The 13,688-nt window shown below is 32.6% G+C and overlaps 1 protein-coding gene across 1 annotated transcript; it reads right to left on the reverse strand.

Annotated features, from left to right (window-relative positions):
• Window positions 1-11,926: 11,926 nt before the first annotated feature.
• Window positions 11,927-12,892, reverse strand: LOC130451029 (piggyBac transposable element-derived protein 4-like). The gene has a single exon (XM_056789825.1). It carries the CDS (start codon window positions 12,890-12,892, stop codon window positions 11,927-11,929), a length of 966 nt encoding a protein of 321 aa, XP_056645803.1.
• Between the last annotated feature and the right edge of the window lie 796 nt (window positions 12,893-13,688).

A 13,688-nucleotide genomic window follows, 5' to 3' on the forward strand; every position in this document is an offset into this window, starting at 1 on the left:
TATTTTCACAGTTAAGGGCTTATGGAAGTATCCATTATTAAATTTGACAATGTAGAGAAATCAAATTTTATATTGTAATGTACATTAAAATGAACATAAGAGTTATTACATCAATATTAACTGGCTGAAATGTAAGTTCATTGTACCATTTTTTACAATCAGAGTTAGAATGTAGGAATGTCTCTTCTTTTTGTTTACTTCATAGTTGCAAATGAATTTGTTAACCGATCGAGCCTTAAATGTGCACTCTTAGACATATTTGGTAACATAAAAGCAGCATACCGAAATTGCCGTATGTAAAAATTTTATTTTAGCCTGGATATATCATAATCAGGTGTTCCATTCTCTTGTTACGTTCCAGAAATATTTAAGATTTGACGTGAATAACTTTTGGGAGTACTTCTAAATTTTTCTTTAAACCACCACACTATCATCTGTAAATATTTTGAATTCATTAGGAAAAATGTATTAAAACCTTATCCTGGGTTTATCTATGAACAATAATTTACAATAAGTATATGGCAATAAATTGATATTGAAATATCAAATTTCCTCTTAAGAATCACAGATATGAGTCTTGTGAAAATATTCAATGCTATGGGTTAGACTTTTCTTGTCACTATCATCAGGAAAATACCGGGAATTTTCTATTTTTAAATTTAAATAAATAGGAAATTGGGGAAACAGAAAAGAATTAACAAAAATTGTTATTTTTAAAAGACATGGCGAACGAAGTTGGTCAACGCAATTTTTACAGATTGTAACTCCTTTTTTCGCCTTACTTTTTACAATTTCTTTTCTCTGAAGTGATTTTTTTGTAACATCTATTACACTATTTTCTCATTTTGTTTTTTGTTAAACTGACCTTCTCTCTTTCCAAAGTTGTGAGATTGAATTAGTTTTTTTTTTGTTTAAATTTCAAAGAAGAATTAAAATATAATTATGGAAACGTGAGAAATAAGGGAACAAACGGTACACGTACACGCCCGCTTCATTTTTTATTAATTATCACTATATAATTATTTTTAAAACCTAATAAAATGTATGTTCATTTTTTCAAGAACATTTTACAACTTTTGGGAGAAAATACTAATTTGGCCCGGGAGAAGTTTCACTAGAATGGCTTTGTCGTCAAAGCGTTTTAAGAATGCAGAATATAGTAGTGACGAAATATATGTTATTTTAATCGTCCAATATAGTGAGCTTGTTGTACTGCGGAAGCCTTTATTATAAAAATATATTTAATACAAAACGACATGACACTTTATATCTACACTCTAACCTTAAAGCTAATAATACACACGGAAACTCCGCCGTCTTCCTCTTTTTTTTATTAATCTATGTTATTCATATACATTTTATGTTTTGTCATCAAATTTGTTCCTGAATTGTTTATGTACACAACTTTAAGCAGTACAACCAAAAATTTTCAAATGACCAATGTTTGGTTTTCTACCATACCAAATTTCATGTGGTTTTGTTTTATCATTCAAACTTTCTACGGATCCTCTATTTATTATATTAACTGTAGTTAATATTGCTTCACCCCAAAATTTTTATCTACACCTCAATGTGTCAATATAATCCTTGCTCTCTCCACAAATTTTCTATTCATCCTTCAGACTATTTTGTTGCGGAGTATATGCAACCATGTAATCTAAAATAATTCCCTTATTTTGACAATACTGCTGAAATTCTTTGGATATATTTTCACAACCGTGACAACAAATTTCGAAATTCTAGTGTTAAACTTGGCTCGAGTTATTTTCAAATAGTCTTCAAAACAATCAGATACTTCAGACTTTCTTAATTAAATAAACTACTGTGAAATTAGAAAAGTCCACAATGAATGTGACAAGATAAGTTGAACCATGATATGTAGCTGACTGAATTTTTCTGAAATACTAATTGTGGGTCTGGTCTTTGTGGGAACATGTGATATGTGGAACTGTTTTTGTTTCTGCATGACTTCATCATAAGCCGAAAAATTTGTGATGCTGAAATTTTTAACTGAAAAAGGAGGTCATCTGAAAGCCTATTAGACGACCTATTAGAAGACAATTTTTTAATTATTGAAAACGTTTGTTCGCACAAACAGCTTGTACCAAACATAGCCATTATTTTCTGGGCGTGGGCAACTATATTTGGGTATTGTGTCCGAGATAAGGACTGATAAAATTCCAATTTGCTGGTGTTCAAAAATAGTTGGCTAAAATAGGTAGTGCGTTCGACGACAGTCGGACTTACAGGTTTTATGCCCGACGTGTACTGACTTTGCTGCCAATTCATGAGAATGTCATTTATGATAAAAAGAAAATTGTACTTAATTTTTGTTTGCTGGTCCCGGGCCGGAAATGGCCAGCGGGCCGTAGTTTCCCCCATCCCTGGTCTACACCATGAATCAAATTCCATTTCATCAACTCTCTTAAACCTGACTTATTTGCCACTGCTATTGCTATAGGATTTTTCAATTCAACATAATTATGAAAATACTTATTATTTACTAGAGTCTATGAAGTGATTCAGTTCACCTACTTTATTTCGTTCATTCTTGATTGCTTCACCTTCTCCTAAAAACATATACTTTGAACTTTATTTCTACTTACTTCGCTTCCTTCATCATGGTTGTCAACGCTTCTTCCATTTTGATGTACATTCTCACCATAAGATGCGCCTCAATAGTTCTTGCTTCTTCTGCTCCTAAAATTGGTACCTCTATAACCTTGATACCAATGACCTCGTCTAGATGCATTACTGCCCTTCAAACAATCCCTTTAAAAGTGATCTGCTTCACCGCATCTAAAACATTTTTGATTCTCTGATATAAACTTCATCTGGTTGTCTCTATTTTCTCTCTTCTTTTTACCCGATTCCATAAATTTCTTTATATAATAGTCCTTCAACTTTGATTTTATATAGTCTAATGTTAGCATACACCGTTGTACTGTTTAGAGTGCTGTTGATATATTGTCAAATGATTTCGTCAAGCTTAATAATAGGTGACGCACTATATCAAAATCTTCCATGTGGGTCCCTACACGTTTCAACTCCCTTGTTAGTTCATCAAACTGTCTGAAATGATTTTCTCAGCTTCAATCTCTTCTCGAAACTTTAAACTTTACAACTTTCTTCTTATGTATAACTGGCTGGTTATGCTTTTTCTTTCAAAGTGGTTTTTTAAATCTTTCCTCATTTTAAACCCTTTGTCTTTCACACATTTTAAGAAACTATCAGATAGACATCCTGTAATAATAGCTTTACACTTCTAATCTTTCTTAAGAAAATCGGTTGTAGTCGGATCTGGTACATGTAATATACATTCTTTAATATCTGGTTCATCCAACAGGGCACAAAACTTGTTGTCAAAAGGTTTTATTTCGTATTTCTCCAAAGATATCTTTTACTATAATTTAGGGTTTATTTTATAGTATTTAACTCTGTCTTGTTATTCCACTATATTAGATATTGGGCCCATAACCTGTTATTTTTATTGTCCAATATAGTGAGCAAACACTTGTACTGCGGAAGCCGTTATTAATACAAAAGGACATGGTATATCTACATTCTAGCCTTAAAGCTAATAATACACACGGAAACTTCCGCCACTTGTCACGCCTCCTTTGTCTTTTTATACATCTATGCTATTTTATCAACTTTCATAATATATGCTTTTTGACTATACATAACGTTAGCATCTGATTGGAACATTTAGTATTTTGAAAGTTTTTCATAAAGGATTTTCAGTGCAAAACTTCTCGATTTCACAAATATACATACCTACTTTACTATTATTTTAAACCTGGTTTCATTTCAGTTAAAACTATGTCGACACAAAATAAAATACAAAATATTTCCAGATAAATATAACAAAAACAAAGTACAGTAACTAAGACGAAATTACTGCTTTTCCCTAAGTAAGCATATTTTTGACTAGGTTTTAGTAATTTAAATAACAATTTAGTTTTGTATAAGAAATAATTTTTATATGAGGTTATTTCACATGGAAATTTACTTATTTAAGCATTGCATGTGTGGCAACCACGCAGTGTGACCTTGCATTTAAATATACTAAATACAGGTAGACATTTTTCCGAACAATACCTGACCCCGGACATTCCAAGTAATCTTTTTAATGTCCAAATAGTATACAATTAACTTAATCCTCTCCAATATACCTGACTTTGGGAAAAACCAAAACCTTCTACTTGCTCTTTGTTCCATACTTACACGAAACCAGGCGAGCGCCGAGATCTCAGCGAAGCTGCGCCGTTACCAGAGACTAGCTCGCGCGACGTAGTTTAATCTTTCGATGTACATACTTTTGTGTATTTAGTTTTGTTGATATATTTTGGTTAAGTTTTCGAACTTAATAGTGCTACTCTACACTACCCTCGACACTAATACTAGCGCCCATAAATTATACTCCATGTTACTCAATATACGTACATAAATCATCCAAAATATTATAAGGTTTTGAGGTGTAATTTTTTATTATTCTACTTGGGTTTTCCGATAGTGTAGCATTTTCACTTTTCCTTATGTTTTTCTGTCTTGTTATTGTAGCCACATATTTTTTCGGTATATTATTTATCCTTGTTTAGTAGCCAAACCACCTCAAACTTTGTTTTCTAAATATATCATTATCATCAAATATCTTTTTTTTCTATTGCTTTGTGAGCGTCCATCTTTCACATCAAAATGTTAACCCACTAAAGACGAGAATAATTTTTTCATCAAAAATTTGAAAGGTCTTTACATCTCTTGATTCAATAGGTTTAGACTAATTCCAGAATAGGGCTTAAAAATGTTACCATGTTTTAGTGGGGGGTGTGTGACATATACGTTACACTCGTCCTTTGTTCTTAACATTTGTGAAACATTTGATTGTATTTACTGTACTATAATAATCATTATTATTCTTATTTCATAATCATTTTTTGGTATGAAACTGAATGTTGCATTTCAAATATGAAAATAAAATACTTATGTAAATATGAAGACTCTTAAGTAGATACAATGTCAACTGAAAATCTTTATATATTATACTTGAACATTAGAAGTTCAAGGAATAAAACTAATGATCTTAATGACTTCCTAAGGACTGGTCACACCATGGTAGATATAATCCTTACTGAAACATGGATCTATCCCAACGAACTAAATTGTTTCTACATTGATTCATATACAACAATACATGATTGCAGGGAATCAAGAGAAGGAGTCTCAAGCATATACATTAGGAATGGGATTAACTACATAATAAATAATAGCGGTGAAATGTTGCCTAAAGACTGAAATTTAATCTCAATTTATATAGTCCAGCAAAAACTTAGAATAAGACACCTAACTGAAGTAAATGGAATAACAAGTAGTGAAGTGAGTGTGGGATTGGGAATTGTTCAGGGTTCTGTTTTGGGTCCATTGCAGTATCTATTACATGTTCACAGTCTGCAGTATGCTGACCTAGTTCAAATATTTTATATTCTCTGATGATACTGTTTTATTATTCTCGGGTATGAACAAAAATGAGTTAGAAATAAATATTAATAGTTATCTTCAACGTTATATGGTTATACAACAGATTGGAAAAAAATCATCAATCCCGTAATAAAAATAAATGATGCAATATTAGAAAGAGTGAAACAGTACAAATACTTACAGAAAATCTGATGTGGAAAACATAATACAAACAGTGTCTTCAATATTAATAGCAATTAAACGATGTTATCGTTATATGTTGAGTACTGGTACTTGCTGTATAGCAGTTTTATTGTACAATTTATAAGGTACTTTATCCCATGCTGTGGAAATGCCACTGTAGCACTAATCTGGATAAAAAATACTTGTTAACAACATTGTATTCGTGTGGTTCAGGAAAAATTAGAGAATAACCAGCCGTAAGTCAATAATGTCTCCAGAAATTATGTACTTTAATGCGGTTGTAAAACTAAAAACATTACTGTGGGGTCCGATACGCACAGCTATGATAAACTGGATGTCAGAAGAATTTTTATCAGACTACCTGTTGATTGAATTAATTTGTTCATAATACACAATAATTCATTAAAATAAATGTTTCACAATTCATTTTTACACGATGTTATTTTTAAATATGTCCAAATTAACTTTCTAAGAATTTCTCGAGAAGTTTATTGAATAAAAAAATGCACCATGAGCCTAGTATTTGGACAAAAATAGAACAACCTCATTGGTTTATGTATTAGATGGAACCAACGGTATTAAAAAAATGCGCAACTGAACTAACAAGTCCTCCCCAGTAAGAATCAAGAAAATAAAAAATGTATTTCAATAACTATATTGTTGAGTGATTATCATAATTACCATATAACTTATGTGATTGAAAGAAGTTTTCATTTTTAAGAAAATTCCTGCAACTTCGAACGAATATATTTTTGTTTATAATAAATTCGGGAAGTGTTTATTCATAAGAAATTGTATGGAACAGTTTTGAAAATAAATAAGTATTTTAGGGGAAAACAACCAATTTTGAAGTTATGAGTCAAATGTCTATTAACTTTCGAATAATCTTCCTAATACATACTTCAAATGGTTGGACAAGGACATTTTTTTATTTGGTCGGATAATGAAACCGATAAACCGTGTGAAGCATTTAATGGTCACATATGGTCAAAAAAGACGCATCATGTATGGGCCAGTGCGACAACCATTCTGTAAATACCGTTACTGTTGGTTGTTTTTTTGTTTCTTTCCGATTGAAGAATGAAAGGACCTCGTTCACAGATATAAATAATGAATGAAAAATGGGCTGAACAAGATATGTTGTATGGGCCTCATCTAAACTAAGAATTAGATTCAATCATATCATTTAAATTTGGTGAATATCAAACGCTCGAATTTTTGGATGTTCAATTGAGTTTCATTGAGTTATTTACCAAGCATTAGTAGAAACAACCAACAACATCCGTTCATAGTACATGGTGGAAAATACTGAAAATTAATCAAATGATGTAACTGCTGAACAAAAAATTAACAAGAGATTTTAAAAAAAATCAGATTAAGTTATATCAAGCATCTTCAGTAAGTACTGAGAATTCTACTCAATAAAGATGAAAATAATGAATTACGGAACTTAATTGTTAATGTACAAAAAAAGCTCAAAACTCTCTAATATTTGCATATGCATATAACAGTGTTTTTAAGTCAGAAATAGAGGGATGTGAAAAAACTGTGTATAGGAAACTTAGAAGTTATTGAAAAATTTAGTGAAATAATAAAAAAAAATACAATTACATTACTTATTTGTATTCTGTTTATAATTAAATAATTTAAGGCCTTGATGCCAGATTATTGTTATTTGTTTAAAGGTCAGAAATAAATCTTTTAAAAAAACAATCCAAATCTGTCGAATGTCTTTCAAAATAACCTATTCAATGACGGAGCCATGTCAGTATTACCCAGTACCATTTCTTCTGATTGATATACGGTACCGATGTGTGTGCCTCCCATATTTTATCGTAGGTAGAGATAATTGATGGCTGAGGTACATTTATATGCTTCTTCTTTTTACAGGTATTTCTCTTCAAAAGCTTGACCAGAGAGAATTTGATGCAACTGCAACCACACTGTTGCCAATCCATTTCCAAATGAAAATTCCGTCTTATCTTTCTATTTTGATCGAAATGTTCCGCGATCCATCTTCATTAGTTCATGTGATTGTGAGTCTTTTGGAATTCTATTTTTTCGAATGGTTCCAGTACCTGAATACCCCTTTTCCTTAAAATGCTTTAGAAGTTTCAAGCTCGTGAATAAATTGTCCGTCACTAAGTGATAAGGTAATTTTTTTATATGACCAGGCAATTGATCTGAAAATGAAAGCAAAGGGCTGTAGATTTTCAGATCCAGATTCCAAAAATCTTGTCATATTCAGAAGAACACATAAAAAACTGAAGGAGCAGACCCTTCTGCAACGAGAAAATATGAATACATACGTAAACCCACAATGACAATAGTGGGGATTTGTTGGGACATGTTTATATTGGTTCGACTATTGATTAATTTTGTTGTGAGAGTAATCCAGCTAGCGCTTTCTGATAGGTCTTTCTCTCATAGAGGGTTGAGGTTGTTACATTCGAAAAAATACAAAATAAACTCAAAGATAAATACGAGTACATTTACGCACGTATATATTAGAGTATTATATACACCACGATTCAAAGGATCTATTATGCCCCCCTTTATTGCTGCGATACTGATAATCCTCAGTACTTACAGCTAATCTATCAATTTTCCTTTTCTTGGAAAGTTCAGAATGTGGGATGGCTCTAGCTGCCAGATATCTACATATATTATTTCATACGCTTCCAGTTGTAGTACTTCGTAGTGTCTCACACATCGGGAAAATGTGGATAGAGGTTTCGTCCTCTGCGTAACAGAATCGGTAGGCTGCACTATTGGCAAAGTCTAACGTCTTCAGGTATCCATTGAGGCGACAGTACCCTACATAAGTACATAAAAAGAGATCACCATCTTTTAATCTTTCCTATACAACTTTCAAAACTCTTCAATTTTTTTTACATAATTAAATAAAATATATTTATTATAATATTCAACAACAGTATACTTTTCAAACGTATTATGATTATCACGAAGAAGAAATTTATAATTATTATTCCTTAATTTTTCTAACAGTATTTTTTTCAAACTATATTCATGAATAATACTGGGAAGTATTTCCATTATTCTTATTGTTATTTGGTTGACGACAAATGTTATTTCTGAAAGATTAACAAGATGGTGTCCCTCATACTGCCGTAACCGCAAATATTTAGATAATTCTTGTGATGAGGACCACAGAAATTCCTTACAGGAATTGCATGGATACTTGAGAAGAAAGCGTTTCGTCAACACTCCGGCAACGTAGTCCAAGACAAAATCCTCCACTAGCGCATTTGACACAGTGTTTGAGGGAATGCTCCCTTCAACCTCAGGACATTTTCTTTCCTTCTTCTTCAAACTGACCATAAGCGTGTTAAAGGCGTTAATAAAGGTGGAACAAATAATATCTCCATGTGAATGACTTTTTATCTGTAAGAAAAAATGTTCATCCAGATCCTGGTTAAAATATCTTCGTGAAAAATTCTCCATAAAGGAAAGTCATTTTTATTGCTGATAGAGGAAACGATGCACAGTGAAAATCCAATTGTTTATGGAAGGGGTATGGAAATGGGTTGGATGTTTTATGTCTGCAAAGTACGATATTGAGGAAATTACAGTAAGGGCTGATAACCAAAAAGTTTGTCAGAAGGAGAATCCCGTGGGAAACTATTAACACTATCAAAAATATTGTCAAAAAAAAACAATAGAGGGGCAGCTGTGTCAACTGCTTCAGGCTCAATGAACCCGGGATCAGCCGGATCCAACGTATGTCTACATGACATATTAGCCCTGGTGTGTATAGCATATTTCACCTTCATTTTTCTGATTATGGAATGTAAAAGGTCCATGCTGCTGTTCGATAATATAGAATTGCAAAATATGAGACCAAGACGTCTATCGAAAAGCGAAGATCCTTAGTTAGGAGGCCGTTCCGGATCCCCTCCAATAAATGAGGAGGGTCATAAATGTGAACTATCTCATGTTTCCCTACTGTAAATAGTATTGGACCTTCAACTTTGCTTTTATTCACACTTTTTAGCCAGCTACATTTGTGGACCCTTGGTCACATATCGTTGCAATTACTACAAGTCCTATAGCTTGTAACTGACCAATAACACATTTGAAATGAAATAGGACAAGTCGACTGTTGAAGTTGTGCCTTGGCAAAACCCGAAATTGACTGGCCGCATCCTTGGCTATGAATACGAGACCATAGTCAGCAAATTGGATTCGTCTACGACCAGGCCCTAGATCTACCAGTCCTTTAATATAATCATAACACTGATTATGTGGAATCCGAAGATGAAAGGAAATTTCATTAAACATTAATATGCAGTTCTTGTCCTCCTCCTGCAGTTTGCCAACGGAAGTCTTTAACTGCTCAAAAATTCCGGAACTGAAACCTCGGAAAAGAGGTTTAATATAATATAATACAATGGATATAGACTTTCTCCTTGGTTAGCTGATAAACTTGGGCAAAAATCCGTATGTTCTTGCACTCTGCTTATGAATAGCGAGTGAAAGGAGTTAATCGTCAAGACTAAAGCGCTGGCTACGGGGCGACAACTTAAAGTGGCCCAAATGAGTGCCCAAAAATTGCAAAAAGATCTTGTTGGAATTGCGTAATTAATTTGATAAATTTCCTCTTTCTTCTTCACATAGAAAATCGGTTTAAAATAAGGAAGTGAGAACCTAAAATAAGTATAAAGTATGAAATAAACTTATTTTAGGTTCTCACTGTATGTGAATAAAACGAAAACACTTCTGTACGACTGGCCACATGCCACAATGAGAAATGAGATTACCATCATGATGTAAAGACTACAAGGTGTGTTCTTCCCGAGGGCTCATTTTCGACTCGTTCTGCGCATCTCTTTGGGAGCGAATTCTCATTGGCTGCTTCCCAGCTGGTGCGTAATAGCACACTTTGTAGTCTTTACATCGTGTATTCAATTCAAATGTTTCAAATTGGTGCGTCGTTTTGGGAGCGAATTCTCATAGGCTGCTTCCCAGCTGGTGCGCTATAGCACACCTTGTAGGCTTTACATCATGATTACCATTAACAAGTTGTTTTTGGTAGGCATCCACCCCAGATCCATCACGCATGTACTATATTATGTCAATGATGTTCTGTGATTGGTTGGATACCATAGCTACTAGTGTTACCTACCGTCGAATCTATAAACCTATTACTTATTAGTTATGCTCATTAACCAAGAGAGTACGCTACGGTTCATTTCCCTCTCACCCATCAGCAAGTTTCTATAGATCGTGCGCTAAATGGCATACATTTTAGGTTAATCAGATCGAACTCTTATTCACCTGATACCGATTTTACCCACACATTTCGAATACCAACGACGGCGACGAAATAGAAAGATAACCCTTTTTTCTCAACGGACGTTGTTTCTATAACTTGAATTCCTTGCAATTGCAATTGCAATTTTTGGCTTATTTTAGCCACATAAAACGATTATGTGATTTAATTTGTTTTAATAACTTCTTCAAGCTCTAAGGAATATTTTAAAAGTATTTTATTTTATTGTGATAGTGGATGGTTATTTTTATCCTATCATTAAGGAAGCAAAATCATGGATAGAGCAAGGTATAAAGTGCTTACATTATTATGGGGTTGGCCGCACATATACAGGGTGGTTCATTAAGAATGTCCAATATCTGAACTGTAGATTCTAGACCTCAAAATATGATGATTCTGCTCAACATGCTTAATGCAAATATTGCTAGTTTCCGAGATACGGAGTGTTCAAAGTTTAAATTTTGATTTTCGCAATAATTTTTTATGTTTTCACAATTTCTCTTTGAAAATTGGCAATTTTACGTTTTTTGGCATGAGGAATCATAATTTCCACTCTAATTTAACGTTGCTAATAGAGGGCGTTAATTACACTTGTTTGTGTTAATTAAATCAAAGTAAACTTTTTTTGGGCTAAACTTACAACTAAAATAATAAAAAATATTAAAAAGCGTTAAATTCTACAAAAAAAGTTACTCTTCTTTGATTCGTGTAACTCAATCGGTTATCGAGTTATTTGCTTCTAAAAAGTTCAATAAATTTTAATTCTTTCACAAAAAAATTTTATTATTCCTTAAATATGTAACAATAACAAATTTGTAAACAAAAATGAAAAACTTCAAAGCAAATGCTCATAATGCCCACCATTTACTTCAATACACTTTATGATCCGCTTTCGTAAAGATTTCTCAATATCAAATAATCCTTATCTATTATTTTTAATTACATCCGCGTTTTCTTCTATCTTATATCTATCTATCTATCGACATATAAGGTATACCCTTTATTCAAATAGTTACTGATAAGCGTTAATACTGTATTGCCCGATTTACCAAGATTTGCGATGTCAAAATTAACAATTTCTGTAGTAACTCCTGTGTAAATGATGAAGTCTAATATGTAACCCGTTTTGCAATCACACATAAATAATTTTATACCAAAGCGATGACGCTTTGAAGGTATATATTGTTTGAAGAACAGGCGTCCTTTGAACAACATAAGACTTTCATCAATACAAATATTTTGATATGGGATGAAAGTTTCTCTGAATGTATGTTTCAAGTGGTCGACAATAATTCTGATTTTGCGTAAAGAATCCGTAGCAACACGCGATGAGGTATTGTCAGTAAAATGAAGTAACCGCAAAAGCAGTAAATAACTGTCTCTTGACATTATTTGTGCAAATGCTGGTGTTGATCGAAGCCACTCTTGGGACCAATAATCATTCAAACGTGTTTTCTTTACCTGCGACATTAGAAGATTGATAGCGGAAAAACAATACAGTTCTTTGAAGTCCGTATCCTTCCAACGCTTAAGACGAGATTTTTCTTTACTTGAATTCTGAGCATTAACAAATTGGAAATACAAGTTTGTTTGGTTAGCTATTTCGGTCATTATAGTTTCTGAGAAAAACATTTTGAAGCACTCTAATTCCGTGGAAGTAGCGTTACCCTTCGTAGAGCCAGAATGAACAATGTCGAAATTGTGAATTGTAGGAGTAAAGGATTCTGCGGTCGTCCATTTATCCTCATTATTAACATGTTTTCGTTTCTTGTGCTCAACCTCTTCCAAATCATCATTTGAATTATTACAACCACAGGTTGTTTTATCTACATCTCTGTCTTCCTCTGATGATTCTTCATCAAAAATTTCCTCATCACTATCACACTGCATTAATATTTCCTCTAACTTTGCATCAGTAAGTCCTGTTTTTCCATCCATCTTCGATTAAAAATTTATATAATTATTTAATTAAATTTATTAATAATATGTAAAGTGAAATACTCACCGTAAAATGTATGAAATTAATATAAACATTCACTTATAATAAATAGTCCAACACTTACTTCACAGAATGCTAGAGATATATGTAGTCACGTCTGATTTATTCTGACGGTGATGCACAGCATCAATTCAAGTTGAATCATGTTTAATAGGATAACTTTTTTATGCACTTGTTGCACGGTAAACTAATAAAGTTAAAACGCCTCTAGTGTTGCTAATTTTGGTTTTCTTAACGAAAAATTCGTTTTTATAAAATATATTTATTCTAGCAATTACAAGTTTATTGTTAGAGATCTGAACAGAGAATGAATTATATTAAATGATATTACAAGAAAGTAAGATTTATCTACATATGTTGTTAAGTAACAATTTCTCAGAAAGTATAATGTTTCTGCTGCGCTTTTAAGTTTCCTTGATAAGCGGCGTATGTAACTCCTCCCTCCTTAAGTCTCGAAAAGTATGGATTGAGTTTTCGATTTTTGGGCCCTTTCCAGGTTTTCTTGACTTTTTTCTTTTGTGTGTTTTCTGCATACTAAAATTTTTGATTTGAATTTGAAAAAGACACCTGCTATTAAATTAATGAATATTATCGCTAAAAGGCTTTCGATTATTGTTATATGACTCTGTGTATTGGAAATTTCTTGGATCGGCTTCAATTTTCTTGACAATTCGTTGATTTGGAAAAGATCATCGAGATTGAGATTTGTTATGTTATATTTTTCGTAGTGTTTTG

Source organism: Diorhabda sublineata, chromosome X (genome assembly GCF_026230105.1).
Source record: "Diorhabda sublineata isolate icDioSubl1.1 chromosome X, icDioSubl1.1, whole genome shotgun sequence".
Classification (NCBI taxonomy): Eukaryota; Metazoa; Arthropoda; class Insecta; order Coleoptera; family Chrysomelidae; genus Diorhabda; species Diorhabda sublineata.

Excerpts from the sequence above, each read along its gene's own strand:
- LOC130451029 (XM_056789825.1), bottom strand. The coding sequence starts at position 12,892 with ATGGATGGAAAAACAGGACTTACTGATGCAAAGTTAGAGGAAATATTA.